Raw genomic sequence first — 22,653 nt, forward strand, 5'->3', positions numbered from 1 at the left:
TTTCTTCAAATGTTTCGCTGCCCGATGCGTCGTAGTACATTGTACAATGATACTCAGAAAATGGCTTTTTTGCTTTTGGTAGCTGCACTTGAATGTACTTTTCCCATTTTTGGAATGTCTCTGTCACAGGCCCTGTGATGTCGCCCAACCAATACACCTTGGCGCCCTCTGTTTGCATGTACATCTGAGATACCAACCCAGCGCTGTCGATGTACACACCCAGTGGTGAACACCAAATTTTAATTTTCAGTTTACATAATGCATCTCTCCCCAATAGGTTAACTGGTGTTTGGTTCGATACCAAGATAGGAATTCTGATTTCATTTTCGTCTGTTGCTATTCGCACTGGAGCTGTCATAGGAATTAACTGTTTTATACCCGAGAACCCCACTGTTTTCACACATTTGCCTGAGAGGGGAAGGTGAGAGCCACATTCAGGACACACACAAGTGTGTGTTGCTCCAGTGTCTACCAACATTGATGTTTGCTTATTTTCAATTTTTACTTGCAACATTGGTTCTGCATCAGCTCCTTTGGTGATTAGAGGAAGCTGACCCTCCCCTGTGGGATTCTCTGGGCACCCCTAATACCCATGGTTTGGACCTGCCCATGGATTGGTTGGTCCTCCACCTCTCTGTTGCGTGGGCTGCACTCCACGACCACTTTCTGCCCACTCGGGATTCGCTCGTGAATTTGGACAATACATCGCTTTGTGGTTGGGTTCACCGCAGTTCCAGCAGCGTCCTGGTATCGACTGTCTTCCTCCCCTCCCCCTCTGACCCTCCCCTCTACGCTGCATTGGCTGTCTTTGTGGGCCATAATATGGAGGGTTTCTTGGAGGTTGTGAGTACTGCTGCTGCGGATATATGTTAACCACTGGTGTTGCTTGTGGAGGGGGCGCCGATGGAGCATTCTCAATTGGTTTTGGTGTGATCTGTGCTGCTTGTCTTGCAGTGTCAGCCACGACAGTAGCTTGGGCTTTTACTTTATTTTTACTCTGTAATTCACCAAGCTGCAGCTGTGCCAGTTTCCTCTGTACGTTTTTCTCCTGTTCTTTGTTATTTTGCTCCTCCTTGCGATACTTTTCCACAACGTGGGTCACGTGATCGCAAAATTGTCTGTGAGGCATAGATGTCAGTCCAACCACATCCTCCAGTTTGCTTCGGCATGGGGTTGGCAGAGCCTCCACGACTGCATTTCTGAACAAAATCACCAAAGTTGGGCTTTTGTCCACTTCCTCCTCTGTTTCCTGCTTCCATCTTTTTAACAGCTTGTTGATATAGGTTGTCGGGTTTTCACTTTCTTGCAGGGGGTCACCTTTTAGAGCTTTAGGATCCGTTCTAGTTGGATACTCTGTGCGTAACGCTTGCCAGAGTGTTGTGCGATACGCATTAAACTCTGTTCCATCCGCTCTTGGATCAATCATCCAGCCATTGCCACTTTGTCCCAAAATGTTATTCATTGCAGGAGCTCCAAATGATTGAGCCCACACAGACTTAATGTCTCCCAAAGCTAGTAGTTTTCCCACTGTTTCTTCTTCAAATGCCCTGATCCACTTGCTAGCGCCCTCATGAACGTCTGGCAGCCGTGAAACCAGCCCAGCAAGGTCGAGTGTCTGCCATGGGATGTAATGACCCTGGGTGCCCTTAATCAGAATTGGATACTGCCCGTCTGTGTACCTATCTGGTGGGTGTATGTTTGGTCTGTATCTAAGATCATACTGTCTCTGCATTTTAGCTTCGGGGTGTACACCTGCAGTCTGAGTCGGTGTCCCTTTTTTCCCTTCTTTTGGTTGCTCCCCTGCTGGTCCCTTAACTGTATGATCATACTGTTCGTCTATAGCTCCCTCTAATTGTTGGATCTCTGTTCTGTTTGTTTCTCTCTCATAATCTGTTCCCACACTCTCTAAATCTAACCACCATGTCGTTGATGCTGACTGTCTGCTGTCGTAGTCTGCGTAGCAGTCTAGAACAGCTTGTTTTCCCTGTGGACTTGCCTTCAGTGTGGTGCTGCAGTGTTTTGGAACTAAGTCGTGTATCTGCTCGCCCTGTGGGGACGTCTGAGTTGGCTGTGGGTTAACTCTGTGTCCAGAAGTCTGGGTCTGAACTTGAGGCTGCTGTTTTTGAGTTGGCGTTTGCGGTGGGGGCTGCTGCTGTGGCTGGGATGTGGATGGCTGCGGTGTGGATGGTTGGGTGTTAGGGGGAATACCCACACTGGCCGTATACTCTGGAGGTTTATTTGCAATCTGTGTAGTAGAACTCTGCCCTTGTCCTCCAAAACTGCTGCCCAATGACTCACTGTTCACTATATCACAGCCTCCATTAATGTGGAATGATCCTGTGATCACTGGGTATAATCCACTGATGGTTGTTGCATTGGTTTGTTCACTCTTTTTCTCTTCACTTGCTGACTCGCTCATCTGAAATTTCATCTTCCTTGCATTGTTTTGTTTGCTTCTCTGCAGCTCGGCAAGACCTTCCCTTATCGTCTTCCTGTGAGATTGGCCTTCTTCTTTGAACAGGTTGATGATCTTGATCTCCAACTCCTTCTGCTTCAGATTGCTTTTTGTCTTAAATGTTGGTTTGCGATCTTTTATGCGACATTCCATATCCCCACACACTCCCACATCAAATGTGCCCTCTTCTGGCCACGCAGGATCTAATCCTTTGTACTGTTTGTGCCACTTGTCCGAAAACTTCTGAATGTCTTTCATTAACTCTGGGTGTTTGCAGCTAATAATAGCTACTGGTGTGATATTCTTAGACATATTGATTGTATTATGATTAAATGCAATTAAAAACTCAATAATAGTAAACGTTAATGTACACAAAACGTGTGCTCCAACCCTAAGTACCCTTGCTTTAATGTTCAGCACTTTGAAAAAACAAAAACGCTGTCCCAGCTCCGAAAGTTGTTGAGGAGAGAAAGGGAGGGCTTCTCACGAAGGGAGGGGGCGAGTAAAGAGAGCAGGCCGCAGGAAAAGCCTTCAGCGTATAAGGCGGGAAAAGCCTGGTGTCTAAGTGTAGCTTTCTATTTGTGTAACACGCTCCTCCCAACTCTACTTCCTGAATCCTCAGTCTAGTTTTGACCGTCAAACAGGCAACTTCCTCAATTCTCTCCGTGTGCCATTCCCAGCTGTCTTGATTTCAACTTTGTCACATCCACACTTACTCACATTCTCTCTATTTGCTCTTACACTTCACACATCCACCTTTTCTTGCTCAGAAAAGCTTAACACGTGCTATTATATACTTTTTGGTTTTATCTAAGGCCCTAAGCCCACAATTCCCAGTTTTTCCACAGTACATGAGATTTATGTTCAGTTTGGCATACACAAGCCCTTAATCTTTGCACAATACGGAGCACATCAGCATAGCACATGAAGTTAGTGTTAAGGTGAACGTAACTCAGAGCAGCACATTAGACTCATTTAGCAGATTCCACGAAATTATACCCCATGCAGCATAAATCAGCCAGCTTTTAGTTTACATAGCACATGTAATATCAGATCTCAACATGTATTATTGCACTCAGCTTCCACATCCAACACACATCACTCGCACACATAAACACACACAAACGGCAGCTGCTTTACTTCCACACTACACTGAGGGTTAACCCACACACACAAGGAAGTGAGACGTGGGAGACAAAGGAAAAGAGATGCTCATTCACTCCGTCTAGTCCGTCAGCAGTCAAGAGTCGTCTTGGTCATGCAATATTGTTTTGTATGTTTTTCTCTCTCTTTTTTTGTTTTGACTGGAGATTATTTTATATAAAGGCAGATGTCTGTGTACTTAACACGTTGATCAGACGTGTTTTAGTCGGTGGCAATTGGGAGAGGAGTTGCAGATCTGACAACTCCTTCCTTATAGATTTGTTCTCTCCAGTATCCAATTATCCTTTGCCAAATAGTATTTTATTCATTCAAGGTTTGCCGCACCCCCCTTATAGCTAGCTTTTTGTCTAGGTTTGTTATGTACTATAAGAGCCCCTCCTAAGGACTGAAATGAATTTCCTAGGACTTTAACAGCCAGTGCTACTGCAACTTTTCTGCATTCGCAGTGCAGCCCAGCAGCATCTCACTGCTCCTGAAATAGTGAATTTCTCCACGTATAAATTATATTAGAAAAGTCCGCAACCGGTAAGGTGAGCGCCTTTCGAGCCCTAAAAGGTCGGCCCCCGATCACGGCACTTAACATGAGCAAGGTCCTAATGGGTCAACACCGTTCGGACTCTCACTCGCTCCTCTTGAGCTGTATCTCTGATTTCAGTCAAACCTCATCGTGTTTAAACAGGCCCGGGCCAGGCAGTCGACTTCAAAAACCACACACACACATACACAGTGGTCAATGGCTCTCCAATACCACTTTTCTGTATCTTGTCTCACGAGCTGGCCTCCAGTGTATGCTCGACAGCCATACCACTGAGGCCCAGCATATCTTTAACAACCTTACTCAAAATGCTTGGCCAAGCTTTCTGCTGCTTCAATCCCAATGATTAATTTGTCCGTCTCACAATTTAGGTGTCCTACTGACACGTTTTCAAGCAGCCTTCATGTGCACATGAATAACAGGCTGAAGCTGATTCTGTGTCCACAGGTTCTTTTATGTGAGAGAGAGCCAAAGCAAAAGTTAGTCTCACCACACAGTGAAATCACTCTTAAAATTGAGAATAAAATTTCTCCTACCTTTTGTGCCGGCACAGATTTCACCTGCCTGGAGAGACCAACGCTCCGGCTCCCAATCAGACCGAAATTCGATGACGCCACTTATGTTAAGGATTTCCCAGATGCAAATACACATATATCAATGATGAGACGACAGAATCAACTTGGCAGCCTTTGCGGGTTTTATTGAAGTCACACAGCTCGAAACACAGCAATCATGGTAGATGGACGGACCGACTCCCCTCAGCTTCAAACATGTATCTTTATGGAAGGTTTCAGTGACGTCATCATGTGTCTGTTTTTGCCAACTCGTCACTATGGGGATAGTTTGGCTCCAGCCAAACTACCACTGGTCACGGCATGAGATTTCCTGTACTCTCCTATCAGGGTGGAACGTTTTGGCAAAGGTTTCGAGTATTGTTTTTCGCTGCTGAGAAACTCACCTCTGACCTCTCTCACAAGCACCTTTTCCGAGAACAAGCCTGCTGCAGGTCTGGCTGAAATTACCTCAACTAGAATCTCACAAATATCATATGAAATGAATAGCTGTATGTTTAGCCTTTAAATTCGCCCTAACAACTGTCATTTCTCCCAATAAATACCTCCCAAATAAGCCTGAAATAGACTTTGTATTGATTGGGGTGTTATGGCTACGATGAGGCTTGAGGATGCTGGATTTTGTTCAGCTCACTCTGAGGCATATATGACCCTGATGCCCCGGTCAGGCTGCTGAGATCCAGTCTGGTCTTAGAGAGAGGTCCTATTGTGGGCTTGTCTGTTATATAACCCTATCAGCCAATGTTTTACTCTTTCTGTAAGCAGTATTTATCACTGATGAAACATCTTTCGAGTTCTAAAGGGATAAAATTGATTATTAACAACAATACAAAGAGAAACAGATACTTGCTGTTTTTCGAAAAGGTCAAATTGAACTCAAAATCAATCTGATTGGAACTTAGTGTTCGGTCAGAAGCATGAGAAAAGTCCCACAGTTTGGAAAATGTAATCTATCTGAGTCCTACAAAAAGATCAATACCACTCTTAGATATAAGTGGTTTCAATCTTGCCATTGTACTCTCTGACAGAAAGTAAATAAAAGTATTTTTTTCCAAAGTGTTGCCTGTACAGCTTTTTTTCTAACATTAGAGGAGGTTTGTACTTTTGATTTTCCAGTAATTTTGAAAAGTTCCTGTTACAGACAAAACTTTTCACTTCATGCGGTAACTTTGTTGTTAAAATAAGAGTAATGTGCAAAATAAATGCCTTCTATGGAGTACAAATCCTCGTCACAAAACTAAAGTGAACGCAAAGCAGACAACTGTGCACGTCTGTGTTTGTGTACACGTGTAGACATTTAGCATTTGGGGGGGGGGTCAGTGAGTGTGTGTACTCTTGGAGGTTACTCCATGTGTCACTGAGAGTCAGAGAGGTGGAAAGGAAAGCACAGACACGCTCAAAAGCCTGCGTAGCGTGACTCGTGACTGCGTCTGGACGATGCATTCAAATACAATATTTACCTTTTACAGCACATTTCTCAAACATTCGGAGAGTTCCATTTGAGAATAATTAAAAGGGAAAAAAGACTTCAAGGGAAAAAGGGAAACAAAAACACTGTGGTTTCAGTCTTTCAAAACCCTCAGAGGTTTTTGGACCCATATTGAACATGTGATAACTCGTGACATTTGTTGACCCCTGACCTCTGAAGAATAGGGAGGCTGGACGTCAAGAGCTGAGATTACTGGAAATACTGACAGTCGTCCAGCTTTTAAGTTGAGCAGTTTTCCTGTAATGGAAATTATTACTGTTATATTTGACAGTTCCTCTCATATTTATAGGAAAATAATTATGAGTGTAATCTTTAATTAACTTTGGGATGAAATATCGTCTATGGATGGAGCATTGTGCACCAGCACCTGTTTCTTCTTTATTTTCTCATTCAACGTGAGTTTAGAAAAGAAAAATAAGTTCTAAAAAAGCAACAGTTAGCAATTATTCAGGCATTTTGCTGACTGTGTGATTTTTAAAGACATTATTTCTTCGTGTTCTTCTAAATCACATGGATGAAAGTTAAAATGTGCTGCAGAAGATGTAACCAGCTCCCTCTCCTCGCCACCACAAACCATTACAAATCAAAGAGTGACCGAGCTCGCGGTAAACACTGTTACGTTGTGCTGACAATGAATATTATGAATTATGTGGTTTCTCCCCACTTCAAACTCAATTCCCCACCTGTTTGTTTTCACAGGTTTCTGTTCAGAATGACAAATTGGAGGAGTACGTTTCGTCTCAGGCCTCTGAGATGGGCTCATTGGTCTTCTCCACACGCTCCTGAGGGAACGTTTATGCTGCTTATTTGGGTCTGAGCGTGGCGGCTCTTACACAGGGTGTTTGGTGTCAGGGTCTGCTTTGTCTCCTCATGTTTGTTTGAGTTTGTCAAAGCCTGCGCAGGGTGCCATGCTCCGGTGTCTACTGACTGACTGACTGACCCCCTCTCGTGTCTGCGTGATTCAGACCCACAGGCCAGATCTCGGCCTGTGAATTAGTCGATTGTTTCCTTGAGGAATCAAAGGTGTGTGATGATGACGGCTTGTGCTTTGTACTTGTGTTATACTCTATTGGTGGTCGATACAAGATTCAGTGAAACAAATGATTACTGAGCATCTTGCAGGGTGGCCCCAGACTCTAACATCACATCAACATGTGGCTCCCATCTCAGTGTCTTTACTCTGTAATCTGATGGGATTCCTAAATCCACCAAAGCAGAAGATTACAGAAGGACTAACAAATGTTGACTAGTGAAGTAGCAATGCCAAACCTTTACTTAAAAAGAAGCTGGATCGTTTTCATGAAGGGCTTTCACTGATTTGCTTTTCATACTGGAGTTAGATGAGGATTATTATCTCTCAAACATCACTCATGTGAAAATGTAGCCATGAGTCTGTCAGCTTGATGTTACACATCAAATCATACTTCTTAGCATGTTTAGCTTTCTTTAACCATTTTCAATGTGCTCATGGCACCTTTTCACACCACTTTGATAAAGTTAGTTGTAAATAATTTGTTTCACATACTATCAAGCAACACAGCTGACACAAAAAAGATTTTTTTGTTGTTTGAATGAAATCTGGATTTTGAGATTTTAGGGAGAAAAAGAAAAAGAGAGACTGAGGGATAGAAGGAGAAGCCTAGAGCAGATCACTCCAAGCAGCACATACCAAATACCTTCGTTTTTAAATAACTTTCTGTATACAGATTTATCTACTGATGTCTCAGTCACATCTAATCTGGTTACACCTTTCTGTGCTATCTTGGGTTGAAAATGGGTGAAATATTTCTGGGAAGTTTTAAGAAAGTTTCCTGAAAATTTGCCTGAGAATTTAAGCTTGTTAATATTGGAAATGTTGGAAATCAACTTAAATTTGTTTGTTTTTTAAAAATCGTTTAGGATGCTAAAAATTTGGGCCCAGAATTTAGTCTTTTTTGGGGGAGGTTATCAACTTGAATTGGGTTTTCAAAGATGATATTGGTTGAAACATGATTGAATGCAAATTCAACTGTGTGGCCATCTGACAGGGCCTGAGTCTGAGCCTGACAGAAGGCCGTCTTCAATCAGATCAAGTGACAGTGACACTACTTTCTTTAACTTGGGTCAATGTTGAAATACCTGGTGGTAATTGTTATCTGTTTCATAATTCAGTCCTTGTTTTTTTACATTCTATACATAACATTTGACTCCATTGTGGATCACTTAAGTCTGTGTGTGTTTGTCCTGCTCAGGTCCTGACCTTACTTTCCTAAACAGACGCAGACGTTGTTGTACTTGGCTGCTTGCTGAGGACCCGTCTGATCCAAGTGGTTGTTTTTCTCTTGTTTCTAGAACAGAGTCCCTGTTTAACTAAAAGCATTAGAGGAACCTTTCATCTCATGATGAGGTTTAACAGAATTAGATTTTTATCTTCCTCCCTCTTTTTCAACCTGTACACTGTCCCCGTCATTATCATTGTTAGAGATATGCTTGTCTGGAACTACTGGATGATTTCAAACACAATATGCTATTTGTGACATTTACTCTGAAAACCAGAATTATTTCAAATAGGAAAATCTTGAGTTTTTGCTTTAGATTCCTCTGAGCCAGTATAATAACAAAACTCCCAGGCTTCATTTTTTGGAAAAGTTCCTTTGAAGATAAGTTTTTTTTTTTTTTTTTTTTTTTTTTTTTTTTTTTAAAGTAAGACAGTTAAGTGAGTAAATTACTCAGTCACACTGTTTTCTTCTTAGGCCTTGTTCACACACAGCTGGGTATTTTTATTTCAAAAACGAATTTTCCCCCCTCAAAATACTTTCAGCCATGCTTACCAGGAAAATCTGCCGAAGAACACCAAACCCATATTTGTGAGTGTTTTTCAGACCTAAAACTGGTGCCAGCCAATCAGAGTGAGCCCCTGTCATTCAGCTGTGTGACGTTCAAGAACCAATAACTCTGTTTCCTGGCATCTAGTTTTTTGGAGTTTTCAGAAAACATTGTGTTTAGATCTGTTTTTAAGAGTGACTGTTTTTGGCAACAGAGACTACCAGAAACCAGCAGCAACTCCAATCACTTCTGCAGACCAGAAAATAGCCCATGCATTACTCTTAATTGCAATTGCAAACAAGGCGTTATGCTATTATTAAGCTGCTAAGTGGGGAATTACATAGTGTTCGGTTCAAACTAAGATTTGAATTTAGAGCAACTGACTGCTTTAATGGTTAAACACTTAAAAAAGTCAAAACTGAGCATAATTTAATGGACATGCAAAACACAGGATTAGAGAGTCTGCAGGTGCATGATAGCTAAATGGTTTCCAGATTATGGCCTGCATCAGAGGAGGTCAACATTGGTCCACTGGTTATGTGCCAGTTCAACCAGACACAGTCTACATACCACCTTATCACAACTTATTAGATCTGAAAGCTGACAAACCTCGCTCTTTTATGAGATGCCTTATGTCATCTGTTTGTTTATGTCTGGGTTATGTAGCATCATGACTGTCGCCATTAGCTGGACCCCCACCGGTGCATTGTTGTTCTACAGTTCAAACACAATATTTGACCAGTGTCTCAGCCTGGAATAATAAAAATATGAACTATTGTGGAACAGATGAGTTATTCTGGTGTTCCAGGGCAGTGGTGTCAACTTGTGTGTAATCGTGCAGTTTTCAGCATTTGAACCAAGCTAAGCTAACAAGCTGCTAACTCCAGTTGCTGGTCAATGTTTAAGTGCTATCAGTCTTCAAACACAACAACAAAGGGGAGAATTGTTTTGTTAAAATGTCATATGGATGTTTGCTATAAATGTGTCTATGAAGCTTAAATCTCCTTCCATATTTTCTCAACAGATGGCTTTTTGAGACCCGTCTCTCATCTATACCAGCAGATGCCTTTGCAAACATGGTCAACATTTCAAGAATGTGAGTAGCAATTTATTCAATTCCTTTAATCCACTCAAGCCCAGAACATATCCTGTTTTAAGATACAAATCCACACTCTCCAATCCACCTGTTTTCTTTCAGCTGCATTGCTGGAAAACAGTGGGAAGCTATCAGAGATCCAAGCTGCCCACCCTTTCCTTTCTGTCTCCCACCCAAGCGGATGGTTTACTCTCTGCGTTGTATCACAGTCAGCTCCTAATCACAGCTGGAAGCACTGAATGCGTTCCTTCAATAGGAATGTTGGTCCTTAACCACAGCAGGGTTTGGACATCAGCTTCATATCCCAGCAGAGATTTTTGGGTGTGTGGTGATTTTAGACTCCCAGTAGAGGTGAAGTCTCCACGCAGAGGTAAAATATACACTCAGTCCCAAGCCGCTGAGTCGGACGTCTGCGTCCAAGTCATGCATGAAGAGAGGCAGAGGTGGATTAGAAGTGCTCAAGAGCACACGGACAATGTTTCCTCTCACTCTGTGTTTTATATTCAAAATAACAACACATCAGCCAAATTGACACATGCTTACATTTTATTTTGTTTACTTGCTTCATGAAGTGCCTATTAAAAGGAAAGGAAGCAAACAGACATTTCTCTTCTGTACGTCCATATCAGGTTGTTCAGGTGCAAAGTTTACGGTTTGTTTGAAGAGCGTACTTTTTACCAAGTGAAAATAAATGGAAGCAGAGTGACTGATGACTGTGTAATGTATACCTGAGGTGCATACCTGTAAAATAACCCCGTGTCTTTAGAGGCTTCAGACGAGGTGGGATGATAAATTCAGGAAAGAGCTGCAGTGCTAGGATAATTTCTTGCGCCGTACATGGAGCCTCTCTGATAAAAACAGGTCTAATGTTTCGTTTGCACACTTCCCCCTTCCTCAAGTGAGACAGATGCTGTAAAAAACACCATTGAACTGATATAAGACAGACAATTTGTGCATTGGATCTGGTTTAAGCCCTGTGTACTTCTTTTAGATATATATCGGTGGATGTGACGCTGCAGAAGCTGGAGAGGCACTCGTTCTACAGCCTGAAGAAAATCACCCACATGTGAGTAACTAAAAGAAAAGGGCACGCTTTTTATTGATCGTTATTGATTAAGCTGTTCCATTTGCTCTCTGGAGAGAAAAAAAAATGCTTAATTTAAACCTTGCCGGCAGCAAATGAAAGCAAGGAAGAAACACATTAGGAGCTTATTTCTCTTCTTTGCTCCCACAACCCTGCTTACTGCTTCTGATCAGGGAGGCACAGAGCAGTTAAGGCTTCATGAAATAAGGGAAAAACCCTCTGATGTAAGATAAAAACATGCAGCTAGATACCAAAGACTTCAATTCAATACAATAACTTATAATCATGCCTATTATTACTGTGCCTGTGTTAATCAGACGGCTGGAATCAGTGTTTTAGAGTCAGTATTTGGCTCTTCTTCCTGTTTTTAATGCACCAGCTCATGTTGAAGCAGCTCAGGGGAAAAAGTATTGCAAGGTGCACTCTATTCTCAATTATAGGATAGAGATTTATAGCTGAGGCTCCTGGTGGACCACACACTTTCCAGCGCGACACCTCCCAGCACTTCATATATTACTGCAAGACTTCCCTGCCTATGTGAATGATTTGTTCCAGCATCTTGTAACACAGCGGTTTGTGTGTATGCAGTTTGTTTCCACTCTTTATTAACAGCATAAAATGTGAGAGTGGGTCGCAGAACAAGTCAGTTACTATAATACATGTCTACAGGAATTAATTTGACATGGCTAAATGAATGTGTGCACATCATCTGGATGTCATTTTTATCTAAATCACGCTGCCTTTAAGTCTTTCTTAATTAGCTGCTGAATTCCAGACGTACAGATACAGACAGAAACTATCACTCAGCCTGCTCGCTGAGGGTTATATCTTTGTTCTGGTGGTGTATTTTGGATCTCCGGGGCCTATTTGCCTCTGATTGGTGTGGTGCAATGCCATACATCAGATAATGGCATCTCTCTCAGGTTTCCTTCAGGGTCAGACACAAATTAATGCTCGGCTTCCTGTTGGCTGGTCGAGGCCGACAGCAGCTGTGGTTCAGGGACTGCAGTCTGAAGCCCAGAATTCAGAGGGGGCTGGGTGAAGGTTGTATCATGCCAGCATCAAGTGAAACCACCACTGTCAGGAATTTTGGTCTGTCTTTTCACTGACAGTTTAACAGCTCAGGGATGCAGTGGAGTGTAGTAATTATCTAACTATAAATGGACATAGACACTTTTTGAAAACCTCTTTAAGGCAGTTGTTTGGGCTAAGTATGTGTTTTTACAGCCCCTGTAAAGAACAGCATTTGTTTTGGATCCAGTACAAGAAGTGTGTTTTTTAAGCAGGGTACTTTTTGGACTAGGTGTGGCTGGACTCCAGCTCAGGTCTGGCATGTTTACGCATAAATGAAAATCATTTATGAGCTCTTTCTGTCTCCTCTAATAGTTTCTATCTAAAGAGCTCCAGTTTAGCTCAACAGTTGAATAATGAGGCTCAGGTCCTTGAAGCGGATAGCATGGATTTCATTCCCACAGTCCTTTGCTACGTGCCCTAACCCTAACCCTGTAACACTGTTATTGGCATGGCTACCAAGCTAATTGTGCCGAGTATGCATAGAATACCCTAGTTCTGTACGGGTGGAAATGTCACTTATATTATTTTTTCAAGTTTCTGAACCCACACTTGATGGCCTTGCAGTTTTTAATTCTCTCTTTTGCTGCTCCAAATTAGGTATTTTTTTAGGTACCTACCGAATTCTGTCAAAAATACCTGGTACCAATTCATGTAAAATCAAAAGGTACCATGTTTAGGCACCTAAATGCATCCTTTCCACAGGAGTGGAAAAGTACGTAATTTTCCATGCTGGACATGAACACAGCATTGCAAGGTTATATATTGAAGAATGAATATATTAAATCAAAAATATATATATATGTCTCTCTCTCTCTCTCTCTCTCTATACATATATATATATATATATATATATATATATATATATATATATATATATATATATATATATATATATATATATATATATATATATATATATAATTAAAGAAATTGTTATTTTTTGCCACATAAACACAAAAAAGGATACAGAATTGGTACAGTTCAGTACCGATGCCGATTGCCAGGTACCGAGCAATGGTACCATATCGTTTCAAATGTGAAAGGCACCCATCCCTAGTGTTCACTATGTATGATCAGGTGTTTCAGGGGTGGAGCCACAGGAACCATCCTGAAATCCTAACTCACATTTGGCTACTTATACCCAGATGGAAGTGGCTCTTATACTGAAATGAATTTGGGTTTAGTTTCAACAGGTCTCCGTCATGTCAGTGTGAAACTTTGGACTTTAGACAAACATCTTTTGAGGACCTCTGGCTGAGCACAATAAACCAACTGTGAGAGCTGATTTTTTACCCATTTTTCAATCAGTGAGAATAATACTAATTCTGAAAGTGAATAGCAGCCAACTGACATGTTTTCAGCCACAAACAGGGCTCTAGATAAACACTTTCACTACCCACTACACAGTAAATGGACTGTACTCATACACTGCTGCCTTGGCCTTAAGACTCAAAAGATGCAAAGCACTTCATGCACTGATACAAAAGCCAACAAACAACGTGATGATCAGCACTTAATGTTTCCATTCATTTTCACTAGCTGTTTGCATCTCAGCAATAACTGTCCTGTCCAAGGACACCTCTGCATGTGCACAGTTGGAGCTGTGTTCAAACCTTCAAACTGAGAGATAATTAAAAGAAACACTGACCTACAGCCACCCCAGTATCTGCTGGATAGCTAACATAGACTTTTTAAAGAACCCAGCTGAATTGATTTCAGTCTTTGGTTTGTGGGCCACTGTTTTGACACTGTCAGTCTAGCTTGAGAGCAAGAGAAGGGTTGATTCATGCTAAATTTACAAAGCCAAACAGATTTTATCTCTAACTAGTAAGCTGTCTTATATGAAAGCTAACCACCAGATTTCCCACAGGATGAGACTTTATTTGTGATTGTAGCTAACATGTGATTTGTACACTGAAAAAGGGAGCTTGTGAAACATATCTTATATTTTTTCTTTTTTTTTAGAGGCCAAACCCATTTTCCTTATGAGCTGAGTAACAAAGGTTGCTGACAAAGCTAAATGGGTTGCATCAAAGACTGTAAAACAGATGGATGTCATCTTGCTCTGCTGTAAGGGAAGTTGCCACAAAAACTGCTCCCCCTGGTGACTGGCTGCAGTATGGGTAAAAAAATGGACTCTCCCAGTCATTCCAGATGGACTGTGGTCAATTAAAAAAGAAAATTAATACAGCTTGTAGAATTATTTCTCACATTCGATTGTTGCGGTGATTGAAGATATAATTTGGCTGCCTTGTATTCAAGTTCTCTTTTTCCTGAAAAGTTTCATTTCATTAGTTATAAGAGGTTAAAAACTAAGTTTAATGTCACGTTGAACGATGATTGACAGCTGCCGTTCTTGTGTATTTTTGTTGGGGATTGTAAAATATGTTGGGAGGGAGAGCCAAGAAGAGTTTAGACTCTCAAAAGAAAAAAAATATATCACTTTTTTTTTTCACCCGGTTCCACTCAGATTCTCCCAGAATTCCTCACAGTCTCTACTGCGCAGACTTGCTGCACAATGGCTTCCAAAGGCGGCTCCTGTGACAGGGGTATTTTGGCTTTAAAGCCTTGCAATGGTAAATGGCGGAACCACACTGTCCACTCTAAATACAGCCTATGGTTTGCGCTGATAGAAAAAGACCTCTGTTGGCAGGCTGTAAAATAAGAAAAGCTGCACGATTCCCATGAGGTCGAAACTAATGCAACAATGTAAAGAAACTGCAACTGTTAAACGTTTAAAAAAAAAAAAACAAAAAAAAAACGATAAGAAGTTAAAAATAAAAAAAAACCCTGCATGAACACACTTGAAATACATAGACCCTGGAAAAACTTGGTTTCCATTAAATTACATGTCTGGTTCTGCAGTTTTAGTTGGTCATTCCAACCAAGCGGCAACCCCTGGTGTAAAAACATGAGACAATGCTGAAGTGCTAAAATCTGCTGTTTCTCGAGTGTTCGCTTGAGGCTGGCTCCAGAAGTACCAGAAGTCACATACACACCAAGCCAAAAAAGCTGTTTTCACATCAGAAATTAACCTTTTTACAGCCTGGTTCAAAAAACGTCTCCTGTCTGAATCGCTAATTTTACTACCAGCAAACACTGTACGGGGATTAATTATTTTTTTTAACTCAGCAGTTCAGAGGGTGTTAAGATCGTGAGCTCGCCCAATCAGAGGCACGGCTCAGCTCACATGACTGATGGGCATCCTATAGCTGTACTCAAAGTCCCTGTCACTTCCAATATGGCCGCAATAGACAATTTGCTTCAAAAGTCAATTTCAGAAACTCACGGGTGACGCTGGGGAGGCGTCCTTTAAATATACAGTCTATGATTCCAACATGAGACCTAAGAAAAGTCAACTTGTTTTTTTAGAGCCAGCCTCAAGTGGTCATTTTAGGGACTGCAGCCTTTAACACTTCATAGTCAACCCATCATCACTTAAACATTTTTTTTTTACGTGGTATTATGAAAAAAAAAATCTATGTCCATTTATTGGTGGAGTCCTTCAGAAATAGTAACAGAAAAAAAAAGTCTGCACACATGTTAAAGTAGCCTCTCCTGGATTGTGAAGCCCCTCTCAATTTCAAAACAGATGATGGTTCTGGTTTTCTTGGCAAATTTATACTGATGGAGTGTCTCAGAAAGGATAGATTCAAGAATAAAAACCTGTTAAGGTAGTTTGGATGAAATAACCTTCCAAAAATACCTGAGGAGAGAAATAACATCCACTGACCGTATAAAACAAATGTTATTGATGATATATCCGAGTTTGGGCTAATAAAATCCAGACAGCACTCTTTTATTACCCTCCAGTTTTGAGTTTATAGAGTTGTGACAAAGATTCAGACTCAGTGCGTCCATTTAGTTGCTGCCACTCAGAAGTTTAGTAGTCTGCTTGACAGACTTTAATGGTTTTATTAGGTAATATAAAATTAACCTCCTGACATTTCAGCGTTGCTTTTCAAGCAGCTCAACGATGATGAGCTTCTCCCTCTCAGACTTATATTGACGTCTGTCTGCTGGACTCACTGTGGTTTGCCAGGTGTGTGAAGACGGGCCAGCACACACGTTCCAGAGAACCACATGTCTTCAGACGGCAGAGAGAGGTGTTCAGCCCAGGGCGGACCAGAGTAAACACACTAATGAAACACTAATTGGACTGTACTTCCGGCCCTGGCTGTCTGCTCTGAGTTTCCCCTCTTGCTTGCTGGCGTGCACTTTCCCCTGTGCTGTCAGCAAGTTTTAAAAGAGTGTGTGTTTCTAAATGTGTCTTTCACTCAGCTCCAAATGACTTGTTGTTTGTATGAAAGTGCACTTTTACTCAATCTTGACTCTGTCCGTTCTTCTAGAGAGCTACGTAACGCAAAAAGTCTGACCTATGTTGACCCAGAAGCCTTCAAAAACCTCCCAAACCTCAAATACCTGTGAGTATTTTTCCTTTTTTCCCCTCCTCATTGAATTCCACATACTGACACCATTAAAGTAATCCAAAAAGAAGAGTGGTTTATACTTAAAATGCTGTAGTCTGGCAATAATTTAGATATTGTGATATTCTCATAGCATTGTTGGGCAAGACTTTAGCTGTGCTTTATTTGACTGTAATGCAGCAGTACAGGTTAACTTCAGAAAAGTGAGCACAGACTCTAAATAACTTCAAAGAAATTTGACATATTTGGCCTGAGTAGGAAAGATGTCAATCTTTGGTAAACTTTTGACTCGCTAGAAAATTGTAGGTTGTTGTTTCCTCAAAGCAGGCCGCAGCTGTGTACTCAAGCCTGATCTCGTGGCTTCTTCAGAGCCCTTCAAGAACTCGTGGCTTGGCAGAAAATTTGACTGTTTGGTTTAACAGATAAATACGCCAAAAATGAACACGGCTGGTTAATAATAAAGATGTTATCTACTAAAATGAAGAGGCTGTGTGAAACACAGTGATTTTGTTAGCTCTGTGGTGCCACAACAAGAACTTGTCTTTTTCAATTGCTTAAAGGAGTTTGTGAAGCTGTCTTTGCACACTTGATTGATCTGACTGTACCATTTCCTCTCCTCAGGGGCCTCTTTAATACAGGCCTGACTTCCTTTCCTGACTTGAGTAACATCCGCTCCAATGACATGAACTTCATCCTGTAAGTTGGTGTATCTGCTCAACCTTTAAACCAGTCACATCCATCATTTTTTCATACTTGCTAAGACGACAACTTTTAGCATTTTAATGTCAGCAATTAATAGCCACATTAATCCAGAGCTATTACTCCAGCCATCATAAACTAACGAGACTGTCAGCAGGATGATTAGCTATTATCCGCTTATTCATGCTCTACATTATATACTGTTTAAGAAACAGAAAGATGGATGTGTTTCCATTACAAAGACAGTTTTTAGTTTTTCAACATTTCTGCATTGCGACAAGTGATAAAATGAGATGAATAGATTGGAGGCATGGCATGAAAATTAAGGAAAAAGTGATTAGATTGCAAGATTTGTCGCCAAGAATATGACCACATCTAAAATTGTGTAATTTGTGTGTTTGCAAATTTGGGCACATATTTTTTTTAGGTATAGCTTATCTGCCTTTATTTTTGAACACCATTAGAGATAGTGTCTGCAGGAATTTTTGTACACACTCAAACCGGGCTTCTCCTCCTTGGCCTGTGATGGCACACACTCACAGCCTCCAACCATGGCTACGTGAACACACTCACTAGCCCAGCAACCACCTGTTGCACCTGTTTTCTACGTGCACTGTTCAATGTAACTTCTTGTTTCAAGGGCTGCCTTAAAATTTTAAGCTAGGACCGCCGGGCGCCCTGTAGCTGCTCGAAGAAAAACTCACAGCCAGCGTCATAGTGACTGTGGCTGCGTCCGCGGATTGGCTTCTTTTCATGGTTTCAGGAACAGACAAGTGACGTCGCGGAGGCTACATCCATGTTACAGTCTATGAAGTCTATTTATACAGTCTATGAACAGAAGTTAATAAAATGTTTTGTGTCAACCCTTTGTTTTTAGTTAAGTTGATTCAATTGTGAATTGTGAGTTGGCTTCATTTCTTCAGGTAGTTGTTTGAAACAATAAAAAGGGTCTTAAATCCACTGTGTTTCCTCCTCACTCACAGTTTCAAACCCCACCACAACAAAAATTACTTTGCTTTAAAATAAAAGTACAAGCAGAGCTGCCAGTATTTTGCTGTTATTTCACATTCATATACTTTAATTCAACTTACAGTCTTATACTGTAGAAATAAATTACAGCACATGCCCTGTAAAAGAACAGAAAATTACTATCGGCCCCTGCTGCTGGTATTTTAGCATTATTTTTTACAGTGTGGTGAAATGTATTACAGCGTAGAAGTCAGTGGCGGCTGCTGGTCAGTCAAGGAGGGGAAGCCCATTTTTTTCCGGCCTACATCATAAATTTGTTTATTTATTTAAACGTAAATTCTACCCTCCGTTCCTTTTCAAGAAAATTATCTGTGACCCTGTCGTACCAACCAGGTGTTTTTTCCAGGGATTTTACCAGTGTTCTCTCAATGCTCGTCGTTTTTAAGAAAAATGAACTCACAGGGGATCGATAAAGCCTCTGGATCATTCCATAACAACTGACTGTAAAACTCAGAGGATGCTCTGGTGGAGGGTTATACTTCAAGATCGCTGACTGGCTCATTTCACTGTCAAACAAAAAGGGATTTGGCCTCAGACAGATCATCCAATCGTCATACAGAAGCCCAGCGTCCAGGCCAGCCCACTGCCTCATAGACCCCCAGAGACGCTCAGCATCTGATGGGCGGGACAAAGCCCAGCGTTTATCCAATGACCGTCCAGTTTCCACAGTGGAACAACCCACTCTACGCTTCCCCGCTGAAGTCAGAAGACGCTCAGCGTCCGACTGTGTTAAAGCGCTGAGACGCTGCGGGGATGAATGAGAAGGAGGTGGAGCCAGTTACCTGTGATAGGTAGCTGATTCTGAACAAAAGATGAAGGAATTCTAGCGCATATTTTGTCGATGAAATGTACACACAGCAGAACATATCACCACTTTTCTCGGGGACATCTTATGGGAGCGTCCCTTGCAGTCTTAAAGCAATTGCCACTGGTAGAAGTCGAGTTAACGAACAAATATAAGTCAACTCAACATAAACATGGTGTTTTGTTTCACTTTGGTTATTTTTTCCGTGCTCCATGCTACGTCCTCGATTGTAGCCGCTCAGAATAGCTTCTTCCACTCGCTAATCAACACGCAAAGTCACTTGCACACTGGGTGCTCTGTGATTGGCTGATGTAACTACGCTTTCACGATACAACCAAAACATCAACACACAGGCCGAGGAGGGGGTTAAGGCCTACACAGACACTGACACACATGTACAAAGGGCCAAAAAGTGACGATTGATCCTGTAAATCTTATTTTTTAGGAAAACCCTGCAGACTCTATCCTAAAACATAGGTGTAATGACTCATAAAATGTTATTTGCTATAAAGTCAAAATTCTTCAGAATGAATCTGTCATTCCTCTGCTACTTCAGATTAAACATTGCTAACCTGTGTACCGTGGTATTTATTTGCATTTTCTCTCCTTGCTGTTTGCGATCTTTCTTTCCAGGGAAATTGTTGATCATCCCTATATCACCGAGATCCCAGCCAACTCATTCCAAGGCATCACAAATGATGTGCTGACAGTGTAAGATTTCTGCTGAGCAGCCGTATGCATGCACATAAAGGAGATCTTATAGCCCTTGAAGTTTAGGCACACTTCTAAGATAAAGTTTTGGACAAAACCTTTAAGTTAAAAGCACTTCACAAAAACAGCAGAGTGCATGGATACATTTTTGTCCTTAAATCAAACAGAAAGCCTAAAATAGCCTCTAGACTCGGGGTGGGATTGGCCAAAGTGACCTCTCTTCAGAAGCATGTCCTCACTCTGAACTCATGTGAATCAACTGGAGATAGCAGAGACCAACTTTACAAAGACCCTCATACACAACAAGTAATCATGTGTTGCATTTCATCTTGGGTTTGAGAGTAGAGGGACTGCAGTTTTTATCCTCAGAACAGCATATTACAGGAAATATTGGGCTTAGAAACCACAAAATTTCACAGACAGATAAAAAAAAAACCTCACCGCAGAATTTGGAGTAAGTAGGTCTTATTTATCTCTGCCACTGCTGCCTCAAAGTGGATTATGCATAAATACATCAAATAGGATATTTCATTGGATTTGTAATTGAACTCTGAAAGACCTTCAGAGGCAAGTTTTTATCAGTGCTTTTTGTTGATGAGGTAAAAATGTCTTCATTTGTTCCAGGATGCTGTATGGAAACGGCTTCAGAGAAATCTATCATCATGCATTTAATGACACCAAGCTAATTCAAGTGTAAGTACTGTATGTATATAAACCACACAAACTCTTATTTAAAGGTCTCATTTAATGGTGTTTTATATCTATTTACAATCTACCCCTGTTGTCTTTGGAGCAAGGTTTTGAATTCAGCTGCAAAAAAACATCTCAAATTCAGACTGTGGGAGATCTACAGCCTCTTAGTCTCCAACCTCATTATCCATGAATTGATCTGAGTTGGCGTTGATGCTATGATAACAAGGTCTTTTGCTGATTGGCTGCCTGAAAAACCCAGAGACACACATTACAAGCGCTCCAAAAGAAAGAGTTCCAACATCAAACCAAATGTTTCTTGTGATGCCCTGTAAAACTGGTCCCAAAGTGACACTTTCAAAGGCTCGTCTGCTGTATCTGGGTCACAAACTGTTAGCAAAGATCTTTTTATGATAATCAGCGTCAATCAAATGGAGAAATGCATGAACAAAGAAATACACTAGAAAAGCACTCAGAAAGCACAGACCTCCTCCAAACATATTGTGATTGTCTCTCAACACTTTCGTCCTACTTTAATGTTATACTCCCTTTCAGCAGACTGTCTGCTACAATTTGGTGTTAGTTACAGGTTTGTACGATAATTTGTTCCCTGACAGTGTTGAAAATTATGATGACTCAGTACATATTTCATATTCCAGATCTTAGTATCCAGAATATTGCCAGGATCTGGATCGTACTTTTACATATTTCAGAAATGATCGTGACCTTGTCTTGTTTTTCTTTGCAAAGCAACACGACCATTTATTGTGGAGTTATATACACACATGGTGAAAACGACCCTATCTCACAATGATAATCAATCAATTAAAACAATCCTGGATCCAGACGGTGATCCAGATCCCCTCCAGAATTCAATCATTTCTTCCTTATCCCATTTTGAACATTTCCCTGAAAATTTCATCAAAATCTGTTTGTTACTTTTTAATCTATGTTGTTCACAGACAAACAAACTCTCCCAAAAACACGACCTCCAGCATAGTTTTTTGAAATGAATATAACAGCCCCCCCAATCAACATATTCCTTCAGATTTATATACAGGGCACAGCACAGTCTTGAATCATTGACTCAACATGTGAAATCTAACACACAGTAGACAAAGATACCCACAGTGAGTAAAATGATAGACAACAGAGCCCTCATCCTCTTTCAGTTATCTCTCCTTGGTCTAGGAACTACCTTTCAGAATACCTTACATTTCCGTGGTCTCACATAATCAAGAAACATCATCCACATATGATGATTATATGTTACAATTTTCCCTCAAATACTCCATATGAAGCAAACTTCAGAGCAGTGAGCATAATTTGACTCACACCTTTAATATTTTGGCTCTGCAACAACGAAGCAAAATCAGTGTAGCATAGACAAAAAAACAAAAACAAAAAACAAGACACCTGACGACGAGAGAATAGGAAATATTTACACAATGACAGAAATACATCCGAGTTAGTGTGACAAAGTACTTCAAGTTATTTGGCTGCAGGTGCTGCCATTAAGTGCAGGATTTAAAAAAGAAAAGTAGAATAATCTATCCAACCAACCAAAATCAATTGCTGCAACAATCAACTTCAGCCTTCAACAACATTTAGTAATTAGTGCTGAAAATTCACCAAGAGCTGAGTCTTAGACCTTCTGGCTCATTCTACCCTTAAGGACAAAGAGGAGAAAGGTCAGATTAAGACCTTAAGTGTTCCCTGAACTGATGAGTTTTCAGACATCTCTTAAAGTAGAAAGGGACTCAGCAAACTGTATAGAGTTGGGTAATTTATTCCACGATTTCGGTACAACAGAGTAGAAGAGTCTGGCTAGAGATTTAGAGCCCCATTGGGATGGGAGCACAAAATCAATTCTGTTGTGACGTCACCACAGGAGAAAACTCAAATCACCTCAAAGACGCTGCATTTTACAATTAAGTAGAAATCGCAGACATTGCAAAGGCTTTTTGCTTCTACATTCTCATGATTACAAAGTAGACAACCTAAAGTTTTCAGAGTAG

The 22,653-nt window shown here is 41.0% G+C and overlaps 1 protein-coding gene across 1 annotated transcript in view; it reads left to right on the forward strand.

The window, feature by feature from the left end:
- The window catches only part of tshr (thyroid stimulating hormone receptor), a 39,311-nt gene that overhangs the window by 8,113 nt on the left and 8,545 nt on the right, over nt 1-22,653 (forward strand). Inside the window, exons 2-7 of the mRNA XM_074684893.1 lie at nt 10,045-10,116; nt 11,108-11,182; nt 16,624-16,698; nt 17,323-17,397; nt 19,868-19,945; nt 20,570-20,638. Of these exons, the coding sequence (XP_074540994.1) occupies nt 10,045-10,116; nt 11,108-11,182; nt 16,624-16,698; nt 17,323-17,397; nt 19,868-19,945; nt 20,570-20,638 (444 nt within the window). The remainder of the gene's footprint in view (nt 1-10,044; nt 10,117-11,107; nt 11,183-16,623; nt 16,699-17,322; nt 17,398-19,867; nt 19,946-20,569; nt 20,639-22,653) is intronic.

This window comes from Halichoeres trimaculatus, unplaced genomic scaffold, assembly GCF_033239565.1.
Source record: "Halichoeres trimaculatus isolate MK-OKI-2021-1 unplaced genomic scaffold, fHalTri1.1 fHalTri1_scaffold_13, whole genome shotgun sequence".
NCBI classification, from domain to species: Eukaryota; Metazoa; Chordata; class Actinopteri; order Labriformes; family Labridae; genus Halichoeres; species Halichoeres trimaculatus.